Here is a 19,719-nt window from a genome sequence, read left to right as displayed (position 1 = left end):
CTGTCATTGTTTTTGTAGCACAGCCAAATCAAATAAATCTGTCATATCATGACTGTTGGACTCTTGCTCTGTCAGAGAGGAACTGCAAGTGTAGCCACGGAAAAAAACTACTGAATCTCTTTATAATTTTAGTTAAAAAGCTATTGACATCTGCATGCCTGACATGGCTGGAAAAGTTTTAATACTTTGGTAAGTTCTTTTTAGATTTCATATTTCATCTGAAATCATGTTTATCCTCATGATTATTTTAATAATCATCAATAGAGAATAATTACCATCTCAGAACATGTTTTATAATTATCTAAGGATTAAACTTCTTTGACCTCCGTCTGTATTTCTGTTCTACTAAAACACACTGATTCAGCCTGCTGTGGGTATGTGTGAATGTGTGCGAGTGTGAGCTGGCCATGTTTGGGGTGGTGTCTTCTCCACATTACCCTAAACCGTATCCAGCAGATACCCTGGAGCAATGGGACCTGGAGGTGCCCGAGGGGTATCAGATCCAGCTGACGTTTAATCATCTGGATATTGAGCCCTCTCCAAACTGTGGTCATGATTCTGTCATTGTAAGTGTTTCCTCACTTCAAAATAATGTAAAATCTAATCATGTGGAATCATGTGACGTCATTTTGTTCTGCATTCAGCTTGTGTCTGATAAGAAGGTTCTGGGGAAGTTTTGTGGCCAGAATTCCACAGACAGGTTTCACCCAGGAGACAAGCCCATCGTGGTGCCTGGTAACCGTCTCCAGCTCTTTTTTCTAACTGATGATTCAAACCCTATATCACACTTAGGATTTGCTGCATCCTACCAGGTTGCTGGTGAGTAATGCTCAAAACCCTTTTCCTCTCATCGTTTGAGTGTGAAAACATCTCCTCCCTGGTCAAAATGACCCAAAGCATAAAAATTAGCTTCCACTTCTTTTTTTGTTGAGAAATCTTATATCAGTCTATTATGATAAAACATTATCTTTATATTGATCTTTATAAATCTTGTTTTTTTTTTTTTTTTTTTTTTTTTTTTTACCTTTCACAAATATTTGACTTTTTGGACCTCTGTGGAGATATACACTCACAGGCCACTTTATTAGGTACATATTTTCAACTAGGCTTTCAACTCAAATTGTGAAGTTGATCTGCTGAATTTCAACCCAAATATCAGAATGGGGAAGAAAACTGATTTATTTGACTTTGTTTTATGTGCCAGATGGACTGGTCTAAGTATTTCAGAAGCTGCTGATCTACTGGGATTTTCACTTGCAACCATCTTTAGGCTTTACAGAGAATGGCTCCAAAAACTATCAGCTAAGAACAGGAAACTGAGATTAGGGCTCTCCAAAACTGGACTAAAGAAGGTCTGATGACTCAGTTTCTGCCACGACATTCAGATGGTAGGGTCAGATTTTGACAAACAACATGAAAGCATGGATCCATCCTGCCAGCGGTTTAGACTGGTTATGATGGTGTAATTGTATGGGAGATTGTTTTTCTTGGGACACTTTGGGTCCCTTATTGCCAACTGAGCCTCTTTTAAAAACCACAGCCTACTGGAGTGTTGTTGCTGACCATGTCCATCCCTTTATGACCACAGTCTACCCATCTTGTGATGAGTACTTCTAGCAGGAACAATTATGACTATTTCACAATGAGTTCACTATAATCAAATGACCTTCACAGTTACCAAATCTCAATCCAGTGGCAACTTTGTGATGTTGTGGACCAGGAGCTTTGCATCATATACAGGTGCATCTCAATAAATTAGAATGCCGTGGAAAAGTTCATTTTATTTCAGTAATTCAACTCAAATTGTGAAACTCGTGTATTAAATAAATTCAATGCACACAGACTGAAGTAGTTTAAGTCTTTGGTTCTTTTAATTGTGATGATTTAGGCTCACATTTAACAAAAACCCACCAATTCACTATCTCAACAAATTAGAATACTTCATAAGACCAATAAAATTTTTTAGTGAAATGTTGGCCTTCTGGAAAGTATGTTCATTTACTGTATATGTACTCAATACTTGGTAGGGGCTCATTTTGCTTTAATTACTGCCTGAATTCGGCGTGGCATGGAGGTGATCAGTTTGTGGCACTGCTCAGGTGTAATGGAAGCCCAGGTTGCTTTGATTGCGGCCTTCAGGTCATCTGCATTGTTGGGTCTGGTGTCTCATCTTCCTCTTGACAATATCCCATAGATTCTCTATGGGGTTCAGGTCAGGCGAGTTTGCTAGACAATCAAACACCGTAACACCATGGTCATTGAACCAGCTTTTGGTACCTTTGGCAGTGTGGGCAGGTGCCAAGTCCTACTGGAAAATGAAATCAGCATCTCCATAAAGCTTGTCAGCAAAAGGAAGCATGAAGTGCTCTAAAATTTCCTGGTAGATGGCTACGTTGACTGTGGACTTCAGAAAACACAGTGGACCAACACCAGCAGATGACATGGCAGCCCAAATCATCACTGACTGTGGAAACGTCACACTGGACTTCAAGCAACATGGATTCTGTGCCTCCCCACTCTTCCTCCAGACTCTGGGACCTTGATTTCCAAATGAAATGCAAGATTTACTTTCATCTGAAAAGAGGACTTTGGACCACTGAGCAACAGTCCAGTTCTTTTTCTCCACAGCCCAGGTAAGACGCTTCTGACGTTCATCCCTGTTGCTTGTGCACCTTTTCCTACCCAAATTCTTCCTTCCAGTCAACTTTGCATTTAATATGCTTTGATACAGCACTCTGTAAACAGCCACACCATTCAGTAATGACCCTCTGTGACTTACCCTCTTTGTGGAGGGCATCAATGTTCGTCTTCTGGATCATTGCCAAGCAGTCTTCTCCATTATTGTGGCTTCAAATAACAAGAGATACCAATCCGGTACTAGCAAGGTGTACCTAATAAAGTGGCCTGTGAGTGTATACGCAGCAACTGGAACAAAACTTGAATTTGCTTCTTTATGCAGTCTGATTAAAAAAAAAAAAATCTATCTTTTGTTAAATTTAATTTTATGATGTATATCCGTGTGGTGTGTGTGTGTGCATGTATGTAAGTATATACATGCATATAATTAACATATCTTCAGTCATTGCGTTCATTTAATTCAACTGTTCCCTCAAAATGTACTAAAATTAAAATGTAAAACTTTACATGTGTCACACTGGTTGGTTTTCTTTGGATTCTGCATACATCACTACTATATTTACATTTATTCTACGAGACATGACACTACATCAGTGTGTTATGTTTTATTGTAAAATTTTTATTTTATATTTGTAGCTACTGGCTGTGGAGCTCCAAAACCCCTGCTAAATGGAGGTGTTCGGTTTATCAATGGATCAGTCATTGAGTATTACTGCAATGAGCCATTCTACACATTTGAAGGAACTCTTAATGGTCAGAGACTTTGCAAAATTGATTTTCATTCATGTGATTTCACAATTTGATTTTCAACCAATTAAACTTGATTTATACTCAGGTACACAATTTTTTCCCCCTTTTTTTTTTTTTTTTAAATCTTAGTAAGATACACTTGTACAGAAGACCAGAGATGGACAGTGGATGACAACAATGACAGTATTCCTCCTTGTGTTCCTGGTAATGACTCTGAAATGTGAAGCTGACTAAATTACATAGTTTTTACAATACTTTTTGTACTAATATCGGAACCTTCATGTTATTTTTCAAAATTCTAGACAAATAACTCACAACCGATGATCAAAATGCTCATTTTTTCAAAACACTTACACTTTTTCCAAATGCTTGGATACAATACTTGGAAACCTAAGATCATTGTTCATCGACTTAAAATCAGTTTGAAATGACACATCATGAAAGTATTACTATTTCAAAATGCAACTCACACATTACATATGAGTTGAGCATCTATTCATTTCATTACAATGATCTGACTATCAATTGATACATCTGCTTAAAATGCCAGGTAACTGTTGCATTAATCTTGATACATAGGTTTTATGGAAAATGATGAACAATATTACACGTTTAGTATATGAGGACTGAATATGACCAATTTCAAGATGCATATTTTTGGGAGAAAAAAAAGGGGAGAAAGAAAAAAAATCCCCAAACATTCTATATCATTATTACCAGTATTTGTTTTTCCTACAGTAAATGTCTTTTTAGAGGGTGATAGAGCTGGATGCTGACGAAAACAGTTAATATTTTTGGATGAGACAGGCTTTAACCTGGTCAAGACATGGAGGAGAGATCGAGACGCCAGTGCTTGAGACAAGGGCCCCAGAACGATGTTCTCTGGGGGGCCTGACCAACACCAACTGAACATAATTTTGAGGAGGCCCCATAGCAAAATCAGTGCAATGGGCACAGAATTCCTAGCAATGGCACTGAGTGCAATCATGGTTTCAGGCCCATCCACAGTTTATCACATTGTATTTACCTCCATACTCCCCCTTCCTTAACCCGACTGAGTACTTTTTGTCCACATGTCACGCTTCTCCAGGTCATGGATAATGCATGCAATGACATCACAGGAGACCAATGTCAGGCCTGGATTTGCCATGCTAGAAGATTTTTTTTCCAAGATTAGTTTAGCTAATGAAAACATCCATTGTGATGTGGATGAGAATCTGTGGCCAAATCCCCAAGACAGAGTTGATGAAAACTTAGAAGTGTAGTGAGGAACACTCCAGTTGACATTTTAGTTGACTGTAGTTTTTTCTTTTTCTTCTTATCTAATTTTTCTTATCTAAAGTTTTTTTCAAAACTTATGCTGAGAGTTATTTCATCAATAATTTTGTAAAATGATTCCAGTGTCTGTACTTTTCTTCCTATTACATGATGCATGAATGTGTAGAACCATAATGAAACCTGTATCACATGTTTTGCACTGTATTTAATGACTGTACTAGCTAAACAGTGAAACTATGGCCATCTTGTGTGTGGGAGATCTAAAGTAATGTTCCTATGATATTTCATGATAAATGCGTTATTTAAACCAAAGATATGAACACAACATGCAATGTTTTGAACATTGGGGAGCCTGTGTTACCAAAAAAAAAAAAAAGACTGCTTTGAGTTTTGTATCTGGAGTTTGGAAAAATGGCATCAAGGTTCTGAAATTGGTGACAAAATTACTGTAAAAAAACTGCAGATTGAATGTGTTAATTTCTTTAATGTGCGGTTTTTAATTTTTTTCTCAGTGTGTGGAATGAACACAGAAGTCCTGTTTGGTGGCAGAGTCTTTGGTGGGAAGCCAGCCAGATTGGGACAGATTCCCTGGCAACTTTTTCATACGGAAAGTCCCAGAGGTGGTGCATGTCTGATCAGTGATTACTGGGCTCTCACAGCTGCTCAAATGGTAGATGAATTTGAAAACACCAACATGACTTGGCTTGGGGGACTAATCAATAGTAAGGACAAAAACCCAGTCACTCTGGAGACTGAGAAGATTATAATTCACCCAAATTACCAGAGGCTTTCTTTGAGTGGTCATCAACCTAACTATGATAATGACATCGCACTGATCAAAATGTCTGCTAGAGTGCCACTTGGTCCAAACATCAGGCCAGTATGTCTGCCAAACAAAACAGATGAGTCTGTGATGGAGGGCACAATCTCAGGTTTTGGAAGATTTGAAGAAGGAATTAGTAGAAATCTGCTTCATGCACCTGTCCAGATATATCCACTTAATGAATGTGATTCACTGGGTTTGCCTGTCACCGATAACATGATCTGTGCTGGAGGAGACCAAGTAGACAGTTGTCAAGGAGATGCTGGAGGTCCTTTGTTTTCTCCTGTTCTGGGCTATGGGTCTCCAGACAAGCCTTATCGTCTAACAGGCATTGTATCGTGGGGTCCTTCTGGATGTGGGCATAAAAGCTTTAAGGGCTTATATACTAAAGTCCAAAACTACCTAGATTGGATCAAGGAAACCATGGAAAAAAATTAACGGAAGTGCACAAAAATAATATTTCCCAACACCAGTTGTAAATTTCTCTCTGCTGTATGGGCATCTGCTATTTCCATAAATGGTTCAGCATTTGTAAATTGAAGTGTTTTATACTCGCCAATAAAATAATTTTCATAAACCAAATATAGAAATTTTTCATGCATTTTTTTTATACTTTGTACTGTTGCTTTTCCAGTCTTCCTCTTCAAATTTTGTTGTGTCTTTTAAACTTGTTTTCCTTCCGCGTTGTATCTCTTGTTAATCAGCAAAGATTTAGGAATGTTTAAAAAAACTCAAGACTGCTTTTTAGACAAACACCTTATTTGTGACAAAGATGGAAACATCTAATAGCCTAAAAAGAAAAGATACATGGAAAGGATCTCTGTAGACTTTAACCCTGATTGTTTGTGTAAACAGAATGAAAACGCAAGGTTTATGGCACCTTGATTTTTTTCATGTTGTGTTACCTCACCCCAAAATCCAGTTAGTCTGGATGGTTTCTAAATAACAAAAACACACAGCAAAATCACAAAAACTAAAAATATGGATAAACATATATACATAGGGCAGCAACATAACAAAACGTGCAAAAAATGAAGGCACTGTATATATAAATTAATGTAATGTGTCTATATATTCTTTTGTAATAAGATGTTTTGTGTTTCTTGTGTTTTTAGATTATTGATTACTTTATCTATATATGCTGCCTGTGTAGTGCCCAGATTTGTGTGATGGCATTTCCTCCTCTTTCTGAGGATTTAGTGTACAGCAGCAGATGTCCACAGTCAGTCCTTATCTCTTTATCCCTGTGGATAGTTGAGGGCTAGAGTTCTCCCAGGTGACAACAGATGAGGCTTTAGAAAATGCTTAAAGACTCAGGGCTGCACACAAGACATGTGTAAGTTTGTTTGGCTGACGCTTACTTTTCAAGCACAGGCCTGAATTTTCTCTGGGAGGATGGAATACTGGTGGAACTTGTTGAATGTTCTCACTTTTTGGGAAGTGACTCAGATGCTATCATGCTATTGTCTGGTGCGGCATAAACTGCCAGTTTTATGGATTATGCCACTCAGCGGAGATCCAGAGAGGGACAACATTACAGCAGAGGTGCTTCCTGCTGTTGAGCTAGCACTGCATCATTTGAGCAAGCAGCCTTCTCCTTTAGGTGACTACGAGCTTCAGTTGCATCTTACAGACTCTGAGGTAACACAACAGACCTGCTGCTTTTCCTTATTCGATTGATGAAGTTAATAGAAACATTCTATTCTTCCAGACTCCCAGATGCTAAATCAGATAGTTCACTCAACAATATCTACGGTATTGTGGCGTTTCTAACTTTCTTAGGAATTTTTACAGCTTGCAGTCTCCTGGTCTTCAGTGTGAAACACCGCGATCATTGGTAAGTTGTGTGTTTGTGATCTTGAATGTATAAGTCTTTCATTCAACAGTGCATTTCTTTAAACTATGTTTATACATCTGTAGTATTCTATTATTTTGTCATTCACAGGGCCATTAGCATGTCAAGACCTTTTATGAACTCTTTGATTATTCTTGGTGCTGTGTTGTCTTATTGCTCCATTTTCTTCATGGGACTAGATGGTTCTTATGTTTCTGATAGAGTATTTGAAGTTTCTTGCTCTGTAAGTACTTATGCATTCAGAAGTTTGTTATTTGGACAGCACTTTTATCCGGACATTAAGCCTTAGAATCAGATGATATTAATGTTGAGATCTGCTATGCGATTATATGTGTATGTATATGATCTGTGGCATTATTCATAGATACAAATCTCATGTCTATCTATTGGATGCACTGCAGCTTTTGGGGCCATGTTTGCAAAAACATGGACAATTCATTCATTCTTCAAAAACCACAGCACTGAAAAAAAGGTAAGAAAGATTCAGTATTTGTGCTTAGTATAAAAAAAGATATACATAATGTGAAAATTCTTTGTTTCTATTATTAAGTGTTACAGTGTGCCCTTCCTGTCTGTCTGTCGTTTTCTTTTTTCTTTTGGACTTTCCCCAGGCCACAAAGGACTATGGGCCGGTTCTCCTGATTATTTTTCTTTTGTTAATTGACCTGAGTTCATTCATTTGTCTGCAAATTTTGGATCCTTTGAGGAGAACAGTTAATGAGTATCATATAGAGGTGAGTAACAAGAAAAAACACATTTCCCAAATCTCTCATGGAGCCAAGAACATTAAGTGTTTAATTTGAAGTATACGGAGCCCAATATGTGATGCCAACTTTGAAATATATTAGTTTACAATAAACACATATGATAAATGTGTTTTCAAGGCAAGGAACCACACAAAAATAAGCCTTTATTCATCAATAACCTGCCATATAATCATCATTTGTGTGAACAAAAGTGGCCTCATTTTGCATTTTGTAAAACACCAGCAACTTTTTTTGACACAAATTATGATTACAGGGGCAGATTATCAATGACTGATAATTGTTTTACTGCAGTTTCCAGATGTTTATTTCCAAAAAAATATATTTATAAAAATATCTCAATAAATTAGAATGTCGTGGAAAAGTTCATTTATTTCAGTAATTTCAACTCAAATTGTGAAACTTGTGTGTTAAATAAATTCAATGCACGCAGACTGAAGTAGTTTAAGTCTTTGGTTCATTTAATTGTGATTATTTAGGCTCACATTTAACAAAAACCCACCAATTCACTATCTCAACAAATTAGAATACTTCATAAGACCAATAAAAAAACATTTTATTTTTTAATTGTTGGCCTTCTGGAAAGTATGTTCATTTACTGTATATGTACTCAATACTTGGTAGGGGCTCCTTTTGCTTTAATTACTGCCTCAATGGCATGGAGTTGATCAGTTTGGGGTACTGCTGAAGTGGTATGGAAGCCCAGGTTGCTTTGATAGCGGCCTTCAGGTCATCTGCATTGTTGGGTCTGGTGTCTCTCATCTTCCTCTTGACAATACCCCATAGAGAATCTAGGTCAGGCAAGTTTGCTGGCCAATCAAGCACAGTAACACCATGGTCATTGAACCAGCTTTTGGTACCTTTGGCAGTGTGGGCAGGTGCCAAGTCCTGCTGGAAAATGAAATCAGCATCTCCATAAAGCTTGTCAGCAAAAGGAAGCATGAAGTGCTCTAAAATTTCCTGGTAGATGGCTGCGTTGACTGTGGACTTCAGAAAACACAGTGGACCAACACCAGCAGATGACATGGCAGCCCAAATCATCACTGACTGTGGAAACTTCACACTGGACTTCAAGCAACATGTATTCTGTGCCTCTCCACTCTTCCTCCAGACTCTGGGACCTTGATTTCCAAATGAAATGCAAAATTTACTTTCATCTGAAAAGAGGACTTTGGACCACTGAGCAACAGTCCAGTTCTTTTTCTCTTTAAGACGCTTCTGATGTCTCTGGTTCAGAAGTTGCTTGGTAGCCCTTTTCCTGAAGACTTCTGAGCGTGATGACTCTTGATGCACTGACTCCAGCTTCAGTCCACTCCTTGTGAAGCTCTCCCAAGTGTTTGAATCAGCTTTGCTTGACAGTATTATCAAGCTTGCAGTCATCCTTGTTGCTTGTGCACCTTTTTCTACCCAAATTCTTCCTTCCAGTCAACTTTGCATTTAATATGCTTTGATACAGCACTCTGTAAACAGGCACACCTTTCAGTAACGACCCTCTGTGACTTACCCTCTTTGTGGAGGGCATCAATGTTCGTCTTCTGGATCATTGCCGAGTCAGCAGTCTTCCCCATTATTGTGGTTTCAAAGAACAAGAGATACCCGGAATTTATACTGTAGGGATGGTCATTAACTGAAACTCAAATGTAAATATTCTAATATTTTGAGATACTGATTTTTGACTTTCATCAGCTGTAAGCTCTAATCATCAAAATTAAAACAAAAAAACTTTAAATGTTTTAATTTACATGCAATGAATCTAAAATATATAAAAGTTTCACTTTTTGAAATGACTTACAAGAAAAAACTTTTTCACGACATTCTAATTTATTGAGATGCACCTGTATATTTATTTGGTAGTTTTTTAAAAGTATAGATATAGATATAGAGTATAGATATCTGCATAGAGTACAAATTCATGAATTTCTTGTGAGCCTGGGTTGATTTTTGTGTCAGTCTTTTTCTCTTTTTGTTTTAGGCTGATCCTCACAGGCAAGATTTTTTTATTCAGCCCTTTACAGAGCGATGTGAGAACACATACATGGGTTTCTGGATGGCTGCATTCTGTGCTTATAAGGGGATACTCCTGGTATGAGATTTGATTAAAAACATGTCAAACATGGGTCAGTTACAGTGCATCCAGAAAGTATTCACAGCACGTCACTTTTTCCACATTTTATGTTGCAGCCTTATTCCCAAATTAATTAAATTCATTATTTTCCTCAAAATTCTACAAACAATACCCCATAATGACAATGTGAAAGAAATTTGTTTGAAATCTTTGCAAATTAATTAAAAATTAAAAATGAAAAAAAAAAAAAAAAAATCACACGTACATAAGTATTCACAGCCATTGCCATGACACTCGAAATTGAGCTCAGGTGCATCCTGTTTCCACTGATCATCCTTGAGATGTTTAAATACTAATAACTTGATTGGAACTTAAATTCAGTTGTTTGGACATGATTTGGAACGGCACATTCCTGTCTATATAAGGTCCCACAGTTAACAGTGCATGTCAGAGCACAAACCAAGCCATGAAGTCCAAGGAATTGAGACACAGATCTGGGGAAGGGTACAGAAACATTTCTGAAGCATTGAAGGTTCACAGAAGCATGTAGTCTCTGTTATCCTTAATGGAAGAAGTTTGAAACAACCAGGACTTTTCCTAGAGCTGGCCTCCTGGCCAAACTGAGCAACTGATGGAGAAGGGCCTTGTCTTGACTGGTGACAAAGAACCTGATGGTCACTCTAGTTGAGCTCCACGATCATATATGCAGATGGGAGAAATCTACAGAAGGACAAACATCACTGCAACACTCCACCAATCTGGGCTTTATGGCAGCAAGACTCAATCCTCTCTTCAGTTAAGACACATGAAAACACACTTGGAATTTACAATATGTAACCCTCTATTAAGAGGAGAGCAATGCTAGCTCTACCAAAAACAGAGCTCTAGAGAGCGGAGAACTTAACTCTCAGTTCATGAGAGGATACTAGCACATACGAGAGTAGAGTGGGGCCCAAGGTGAAAACCGGGGCCTAACCGACTCAAAGAATGGGACGAAGCCTCAGCGCGTAACCCATACCATACAGGAATTTTAGAAAAAGACAGCAAAACACTTGGTGTGCGATCTTACCACAGCGTGGCTTTCAGAAAGTGCCCAGAGACTAGCGTGAGCACTTACCATAATCATGGATTTGAAATTTCTATTCTCCAAATGCTCTAGCTTTAATAACGTTACTCTCTATCAGATGCTCTCTGGAGGGAGCAGCATGCTCATAGTCAAAGTAACCCTCTAAGAGAGGGGAGCAATGCTATCTCGACCAGCAAAGAGAGCTCCTGAGGGAGCAGCATGCTCATAGGCGACCCTCTAAAATGAGGGGAGCAATGCTAGCTCTACCAAGACAGAGAGGATACTCAGCACATATATAAGTAGAGTGGGGCCCAAGGAGAAAACGGGCCTAACCAACTCAAAGAATGGGCACGAAGCCGCAGCGCGTAACCCATACCATACAGGATTTTAGAAAAGACCGCAAAACACTTGGTGTGCGATCTTACCACAGCGTGGTTTTTAGAAAAGTGCACAGAGACTAGCGTGCGCACTTACCAAATATGGATTTTAGAAACCGTATTGTCAGATGCTCTCTGGGGGGAGCAGCATGTTCATAGATGACCCTCTAAATGAGGGGAACAATGCTAACTCTACCAAGAAAGAGCTCTGGAGAGCGGAGAACTCAACTCTCAACAGAAGGGAGCGACACGCTCATAAGTGACCCTCTAAATAAGGGGAGCGATGCCAGCTCACCCAACAAAGAGAGCTCAGAAAGGGAGCAACATGCTCATAAATAATCCTCTAAAGTGAGGAGAGCAATGCTAGCTCGACCAACTATGAGAGCAACCTGACAAGGAGGCCTAGAGAAAGACCTGATGTGCTGAGGTTTCTGAATAACGGAGCTCTGAGAGCGGAGACTCGACTCTCATATGACAGGAAACTCGGACGCTCAGCAGGGAGCGGCATGCTCATAGGCAACCCTCTAAGTGAGGGGAGCAGTGCCAGCTCGACCAACAGGGTAGAGCTCGGAGGGGTACAGCAGCAACAAGGATCAGGTTGTTAAGTAACAAAGCTCTGGGAGCGGAAACTCTACTTACAGCAAAAGAGTTTCAAACACTCACGAGGGAGCGGCATGCTCATAAATAACCCTCCACATTCTAGGCGAGGGGAGCAAAGCTAGCTCGACCTACAAACAGAGGGATACCTAACAACCCGAACAAGCTGCTGGAAATAGTATCAGGGTAATCGGTAGCTGAACAGAAGGCAACAAGGGGTCAAGGAAACTGCTACTTAAAACCCTAATAAGGGTGAGCAGTTCTAACCTAAACCTCTATGCACCTATCATGGCCTCGTTTGAAGAACAAAAGGGCCAGACTAGAAAATGCTGCTCCTCAGAGCCAAAGCATTGTAATAAAGTTGCTCAGCACTACACCTGATACCAGCCTGTAGTACTGGTTTAAGAACACACATACCAGCGAATCTGATCAAATTGGATCGTACTCACCCATCCATGGATCCCGCGCAGAAGAACGGTCCAGTGTAGGGGCTGAATAAGCCTAGCGCAGGAGGTGCTCACCTAACCTCGGTCAGGTGGTAGAAAAAACTGAGGTTGCAGGGGAATTAGAGAAGGTAAGATGAGGGCTTTAGATGTACAGGCCCCCTGAGGGAAGGAGAGATGTTCAACTCTACCCTGGCCTGGGTGAGAGCATCGCCTCGTCCGGACCACCTCCATCAGGTCTTGCTACCTCTCTTTGACCCGCGCCACCCTGAAGCCCTACCCGCAGGCGGGGAAGGACGCGAGTCGCGACACTAGCCTTCTGTGCCCATTTCTGATCCTCAGATCGGGATGGGCCAGGACCCCTGCGCTGTTTGAGCTCAGACCTGGACCTTCTCGTTTAAATGAAGGTTTAAAAAGCCGCTGAACGTGCCTTCGCCTCCCTAAACCTTTCAACCACCGACTCGACGGAGGTACCAAAAAGTACGGAAGGCGAAACCGGAGCACTGAGAAGAAAGCCCTCTCTCTCTTCTCAATATCTGCCAGGTTCACCCACATAGAACTGCCCATAGCAGAGGCGGCCTGCTTAATGGCTCAAAGAGCTAAATCGGTGGTGCGGCACAGCTCAGCAACCTCGTCAAGTAAAAAATTATTTTATTTTTTACAAACCCTGACTTTTATCCAGGTCTTTCAACAGATCAGCCTGATATGCCTGAAACACTGCCATAGTGTGTAATGAGGCGACAGCCTGACCTGCTGCTGCGTATGTATCACATTCCAGCGTTTTTCTTTTTCTCAGATGACGTCAGCGAAATCACGTCATTGTCATCCAACAGCTCGCCCTCGCTCACGGCAGACGAGCGCGAGAAGGAAAATCCCTTCTATAACTCGTTGGCGAGAACCACCTGCAAACCCCATGAGCTCATTTTCCAAGTGCTTCAGCAGCGGAGGGTCCTGAACCGCGGGAAGCAGACGGCTGCCCCTCTTTCCTCGAAAAGAGAGACAGACGAGAGCGGAGCTTTTAGAAAAACGCTCGCAGTACATGCAGCGCGCAAACCAAAGACGCAAAGATCATGTGAGTCATCAAGCATCAGATAACGTGGACACGGATGCACACATCTCTCAAACGCCTTGCTAGTGCTCGCCATTACAAAAGTAAAGCATACTTACCTCGTAAGATGCACGCTTCAAACAAAACAGTCATTGAAGACGAAGAAGAGGATGACGCTTTTTCCCGGAGCCCTTTTATACTGTGGTGACACCAGGAGTGACGTCATAGGCTGTCGCCGGCCAATAATTGGTGTTTTGGTATATATGCTTCAGACACGGGTCACGTAGATGGAGTTCCCCATAGCGACCTCTAGAGGACGCAGTTCGAAGTTCCCTTGATAGGGAACCAGGTCTTACTTTATATTCAATTATTTATCAAATGTGAATTCAGAGGAATTTAGCTTCATTCAGACGTAGTTTTGACTGGTTTTCTTTTTGCATTTTTAGTCAAGGAGAAATGTCTGACTCTCCTTGAAAGCTCCAACTGTAACAGGAATCTGCTGGAGGACATTAACTCCCTTGAACTGTGCGTTTCATATATCGTTCTCAATCCTTTAACAGTGTGCTATCATCTGTAGTTTCCTTAAAGTTTGTTTTGAAAAGAATTTTCTAAAAATTCCAGATTGCTTCATTTACTGGATCTGTTTTTTTCCACAGCATTCAGCGCAGGCTGTCTCTGCAGTTACCCATTCTGCATCATGCTTATATGCACTCCATTGGAGGAGTGGACTCCAGTCCTCTGAATAGCCCTTTTGAAAGCCCTCAACATTCGCAGATGCCCAGGACATATGGACTGCTGGTGACAGGATTGTGATTTACTGTACAGTAGGAGACAAAATAAGCTAATATAAAATTTCTAAATTACATATATTGTATAGATGTAGTATATCTGGTAAATTGTAACTGAACTCACAATAATAATTTAAAAGTGGAATATTTTAAAGTTTAAAAAATAAAGCTGCTTCTAAATGACCTGATTATATTTTGAGAACAGAACAGACATGATTATAGACTAATATAGAAAAATATTAGTTCATTTGATTGCTGTTAAAAGATTTGCCATAGTTTCTAAATCAAAAGTTTCAAAAACTTTTCCAGATTAATTGAGAAATGGAGCAATATTTTGAAAAAAATATGAAACCTCAGCTCTTCTCATGTGTAATTTCTAAAACACTGAGGATTTATTTTTTTACAGACTTCGAAGTCAGCATACAATTCAAAAGCTTAATAAAAACAAGTCATCTTATTGTAGGCTACATGTTACATAACAGTGCACTGAAGGATGTGGTTTCCCACTGTTCATTACATCAAAACATCTGAGAAACAAATGCACTTAGTGGTACAGCTAGATGAGAATGTGCGTCAAACGTTGTTTTTCCCCTTTTTGTGATGTTTTAACATGTTTGTGAACAATAACTGGTGTTTTGCAAGATCTTCATCCTCCATTACTGAAGATCTTTCATGAGTGATCAGTAATCCTTTGACCAGAATCTTATATTTCCACTTGTTAAACTTCTGGTTCTTCAGTTTCTGCTGCTTGGTGGCAACACTTTATACATCAAGTAGGGGAACAGAGCTCAGACCCAGCATGGCAAAAGCCACTATCTGAAGTGAAAATATGAGTCATGCCCTTTAAAGCATGACCTTTTTTTTTTTTTTTTTTTTTTTATAAAAAAAATCTTTGGTACTATTAATGTGATGAATCACTTCTTCATTCACATCAAATTAAATAACTTCAAAAGCCAAAACATTTCATTTGCTTTTCAGTAATGTTGTCAGAAATTATCAAAGGCTGACACCATGTTGTTTAAGTAGTAATATCAGTGTGAACTATCAGTCCTTCCCAGGAGGCTGTTGCACAGGTAAAGTATTGTCCATCACAGAACAGCAGCATGATCCAAACAACAGCTGGAGCAATGCAGGTTACAGTGGAAGCCAGACACTTTGCGTTGCATTGTCATAAAACTTTGACAATGCAACATGAGTGCACTGGAGAACAGAGCATGAACCACACGATATGCCGCAAATAACAGCAAGTTCATCTCTGGATGACAAGGACATGATGCAAAGTCCATCTTCATGAGTCTCTCAAGTCCCACCATTAAAAGTCAATAAATGCATCTGCATAAAAATCCATTCATTGTCTGTGTTATTAATGTCAAGATGTACAGACTAAACTGCTGACTTTTGTGTGATGCAAGTGAAATTCATACCTTTAACATCTCTATATGTATCTGAGAAAGACTCTTTCTGACTCTTTTCTGATTAGCTCTGCCTTTCTGAAAGTTTGACTGTACAGTAGTCACTTGGATGGCACTATAAATGAGCAATGGCATAATACTACAATTTGAGTGACTAGCGACTCACTAGAACATGTAATATGCTAATAAAGATAGAACATGTAACGTGTCACATAAAATTACCTAGCTGTTAAAAAACATGAAATATTTCAGGAAGTAAATTTTCAGGAATCTAATAAAGCAGTCATGGGTTTTATGGAAGTAATGGTTTTTTAAAAGCCTTTTTGTCAGGGTTTGGGTAGAAGGATGAGGCGAAGACTCAGTACTGCAGAGAATGGGCTTATTATTGATATTAAAATAAACAAAACATACCAATACTACCCAGTAGGGGAAAATCAGGACAACTGGCTTGGCAGGGCAGGAACAGGAAACATTTGACAACGAACTGGCACAGGACTGCAGACACAAGATTATAAAGGGATCAAATGAGGAGGGTGACGAGGTATACACAGGTGGGGCAAATTAACCAATAATCAGGAAACAAGATGGGTGGGGTCAAGACAATTGACATGAGAGCACATGGCACACAGAAAACTAAGACAAAAGCCATGTGCTCTCACAAAACAAAAACACAAGCCCATGGCCAGCGAAACAAATCACCAGCCATGTGCTAAACAGGACACGAACATGCAGCTAATGAGAATACTCATAAGCCAAGTGTTCACACAAGTCATGACAACATGAAAGCACGCAGCCAATGAAAAACACAAGCTGCGTACCACACAGCACAAGACATAACATGAATGCACGCAGCCGATAAAAACACGAACTCGAGATCACACGCTCACACAACGAGACAGAACATTGAGCACGAGTGTCCGAAACCCGACATGAAACCGAAACTCAAGACATGAGTGCCGGGATCCGAACACCACGCTCCAACACAAAACAAGGCACACAGACGAGAGAGAAACATAAAAACAGGACATCATGGGAGTGTCAGGGATGTCCTTATGGTGACACTTTTAACCATACAATTTTGATTTTTAAACTAATTATGAATTATGAAGAGTCAAATAAAAATAAAAATGATGTCGTTATTAACTCATCTTAATGCCATTCTAAAGTCAGCACAAGCGTTAGTAAATTATGTCAGAATTTTTACCATTCCTTTAAAGAGATCACAAAGCAGGATCAGATGTTTCCTATGATTTTCTTGTTTTAAAACAGTTATTTACTCTTTAATAATCCAGAAAAGATTCTTGGAATTTATCCCTGAGAAAACTGTATGTATTAGTCTGGAGTTATGCATTTTGTTTTAAATTTGAGAAGTAACCGGTTCAAGAAGTTCCCTAGTAAATGTTTTTTCTAACATCAAACCATCATTGTTTTTTATTTTGTCATTTCATTCAAGGACTATTAAATGATTTAATATCTGATGATAATTTAAAGTGGAAGTAATTCAAAACCAGAAATTAAATATGACCTTGTAAGAGACAGGAAGTGGTTTGTTACTCTAGATGACAGTTGCTAAAGCAAAAACATGCAATATGACACAGGTTCATTAGAAAATTGTAAAATATGGTTCGAGTCAGAAGTGAGTATAACACAAAGTTGATTATTTCTGTTGCAAAGACTAATTTTAGTGATGTTACAGTATATAAAATTAAATATAAAATTAAAAACATTTACATGAATTCATGCCATATTTAATACATAAGAAGACTATGGATTTTAAACATGAGGTTTTGAATCATGAAAACATGTCTTACTATAAAAATGAAGTCATGTCCAGTGCTGTTAAAAATCATCTCTACTGTGATCCACAATTGTAGAAGCATTGTCAGGTGGGGGTGAAGGGCTCAAATCCACCATTTCTATTTGTTCATTTTCAAGTTCTTTGGGTTTTGTTGGTGTGTATTGCCATTTCCTAATGCCCATCCAAATCAGAGGCAGCGACATCAGGAGCAGTATGCACAGTCCCACTATCTGAAGAAGTACGTTAAAGTTTAAAAGAGTACATGAAAACTTGGATAGGAAAAAATGACAAACATTAATAAAATATTTAGACCACACACACATACAACATAATTGTAAAGCAACTTGATTTCATAATCATGCTCACCTGAGAATTATTTCGATAGCTAAAAAATGCCATTTGCTTTTCTGTGGTGTTGTCAGCTGTGACTAAAGGCTGACACCATGTTGTTGAAGCCGTTATATCCGTGTGAACCGTCAGTCCTTCCCATGAAGTCTTTGCACAGGCAAAGTATTGTCCATCAAAGAACAGCAGCATGATCCAGAGAACAGCTGGCATGAGACAAACTAAAGCACAGTGCAAACAGCTTGAATAATTGCTGATTTGTGAGCTTTGGATATAAAACAAAAGTGCGAAAGAGAACAGAGCTGGAACTACAAAATATGCCGTTGAAAACAGCAGATTCAGCTTTGGGTTACAAGGGCATGCAAAGTCTATCTCCACAAGTTGTTCAAGTCCAAGCATCACGAAGCCGATAATGAAATTTGAATATAAAGGACTCTTCTTCACTATGTTTTTCAAGCGTCCTATCCATTCCAACTTGCTCATTTTAAGTGTTAATAAGGAGAGAAATGTGTACTTATTACTATGTACATAAATTGGTTACTGAATGATTTTTATGTTGAGTGTGTTGCGATGCATTTGATATACGCCTCTTTCAGGGTCTCATTTAGTGAGACTGTGATACTGACCTTTATTCTGTGGTTAGGTGGCACACTAGTCGCTTTAATGACAGTCAATGTGCAGCTCTAAATATTATTTAGATTCATAAGTGATTCCTGTCTGAGTCATGGTGCAACATGCAGTGTTATATTGTAAAAAGCCATGTATACTGCAAGAAGATGGGTTTGACTGTGGCTCTTATGGATGTATATGGTCCATTCAGAGATTTTCTAGTAGTGCAAAGCACATTGGTGAGGCCATTCTCTTCTAAACCTTCTCAAATCTAGGCCTTTTCTTTCACAGAACTGCCTACTAGATGGTTTTTATTTATGCACCAAAGTCTAGACGCTGTTGTGAAAATCCATTTTGTGAAATACTCAAACCATCCAGTCTGGCACCAGCAATCATTCGTCGGTTATTGTTGCAAAGTTGTGATTCATGAAGGACAGGTTGGGTTGGCTCAAATGTTAAGACTACTTTTTTCTATTGAAATTAATGGGAAATGATATTTCTGCAAACCAGGCCTCTGAACACGTCAGACCGTTTGAGAGGGTGAGTAGCATTGGTGGTAAACAGATGAAGAATTACAGGGCATTCAAAAATTTCCATCATCCTTCTGCATCATAATGCACTTACGTTTAAGTTATCTTAATTTTGTTTTGAATTATCAGCAACTGACATTTTAGATGCTTCTGACTCTCTTTTGCACAATGAATATGTTTAATGAAACTGCAATTCAATTAAAAATACACTAAAAGCCAGTGATAAATAAAACAGTCTTCTAAATAGTGAACTGTTTGTTCAACTGTGTGTTTCTTTCTGTCTTTTCCTTTCTCTTTTTAAAATTAGTTGTGCAATTCTGTTTTTTCCACTTTTCATTTGCCAACAGAACAACACAACCTCTGGAGGAGATTCTTTGGCACAGTTATAGGACTCTTGATCCATTAAACTAAAATTGTGCAATCTCAAAACGTCCCAAAACTCTGCCTGGACATGCCATGTTTTTTCAATTGACATTAGCAGTGAAGCAAACATTTTGAAAAGGGGAGGATCTCTGGATCAGGAAAGTATAAAAG

At 39.1% G+C, this 19,719-nt stretch overlaps 1 protein-coding gene across 1 annotated transcript; it reads left to right on the top strand.

Annotated features, from left to right (window-relative positions):
* The first annotated feature begins 33 nt into the window (after window positions 1–33).
* On the top strand, window positions 34–6,078 carry LOC306878142 (complement C1s subcomponent-like). The gene is made up of 6 exons (XM_079430289.1): window positions 34–189; window positions 365–566; window positions 645–819; window positions 3,274–3,390; window positions 3,517–3,591; window positions 5,178–6,078. The coding sequence occupies exons 1-6, from the start codon at window positions 155–157 to the stop codon at window positions 5,924–5,926; spliced, it is 1,353 nt and encodes a 450-aa protein (XP_079286415.1). The 5' UTR covers window positions 34–154; the 3' UTR covers window positions 5,927–6,078.
* The last annotated feature ends 13,641 nt before the right edge of the window (window positions 6,079–19,719 follow it).

The sequence above is a fragment of the Barbus barbus genome, assembly GCF_936440315.1.
Source record: "Barbus barbus genome assembly, chromosome: 12".
In the NCBI taxonomy this organism is placed as follows: Eukaryota; Metazoa; Chordata; class Actinopteri; order Cypriniformes; family Cyprinidae; genus Barbus; species Barbus barbus.
The sequence above is the reverse complement of the archived record's forward strand: the minus strand, read 5'-3'. Positions and strand labels throughout refer to the sequence as shown.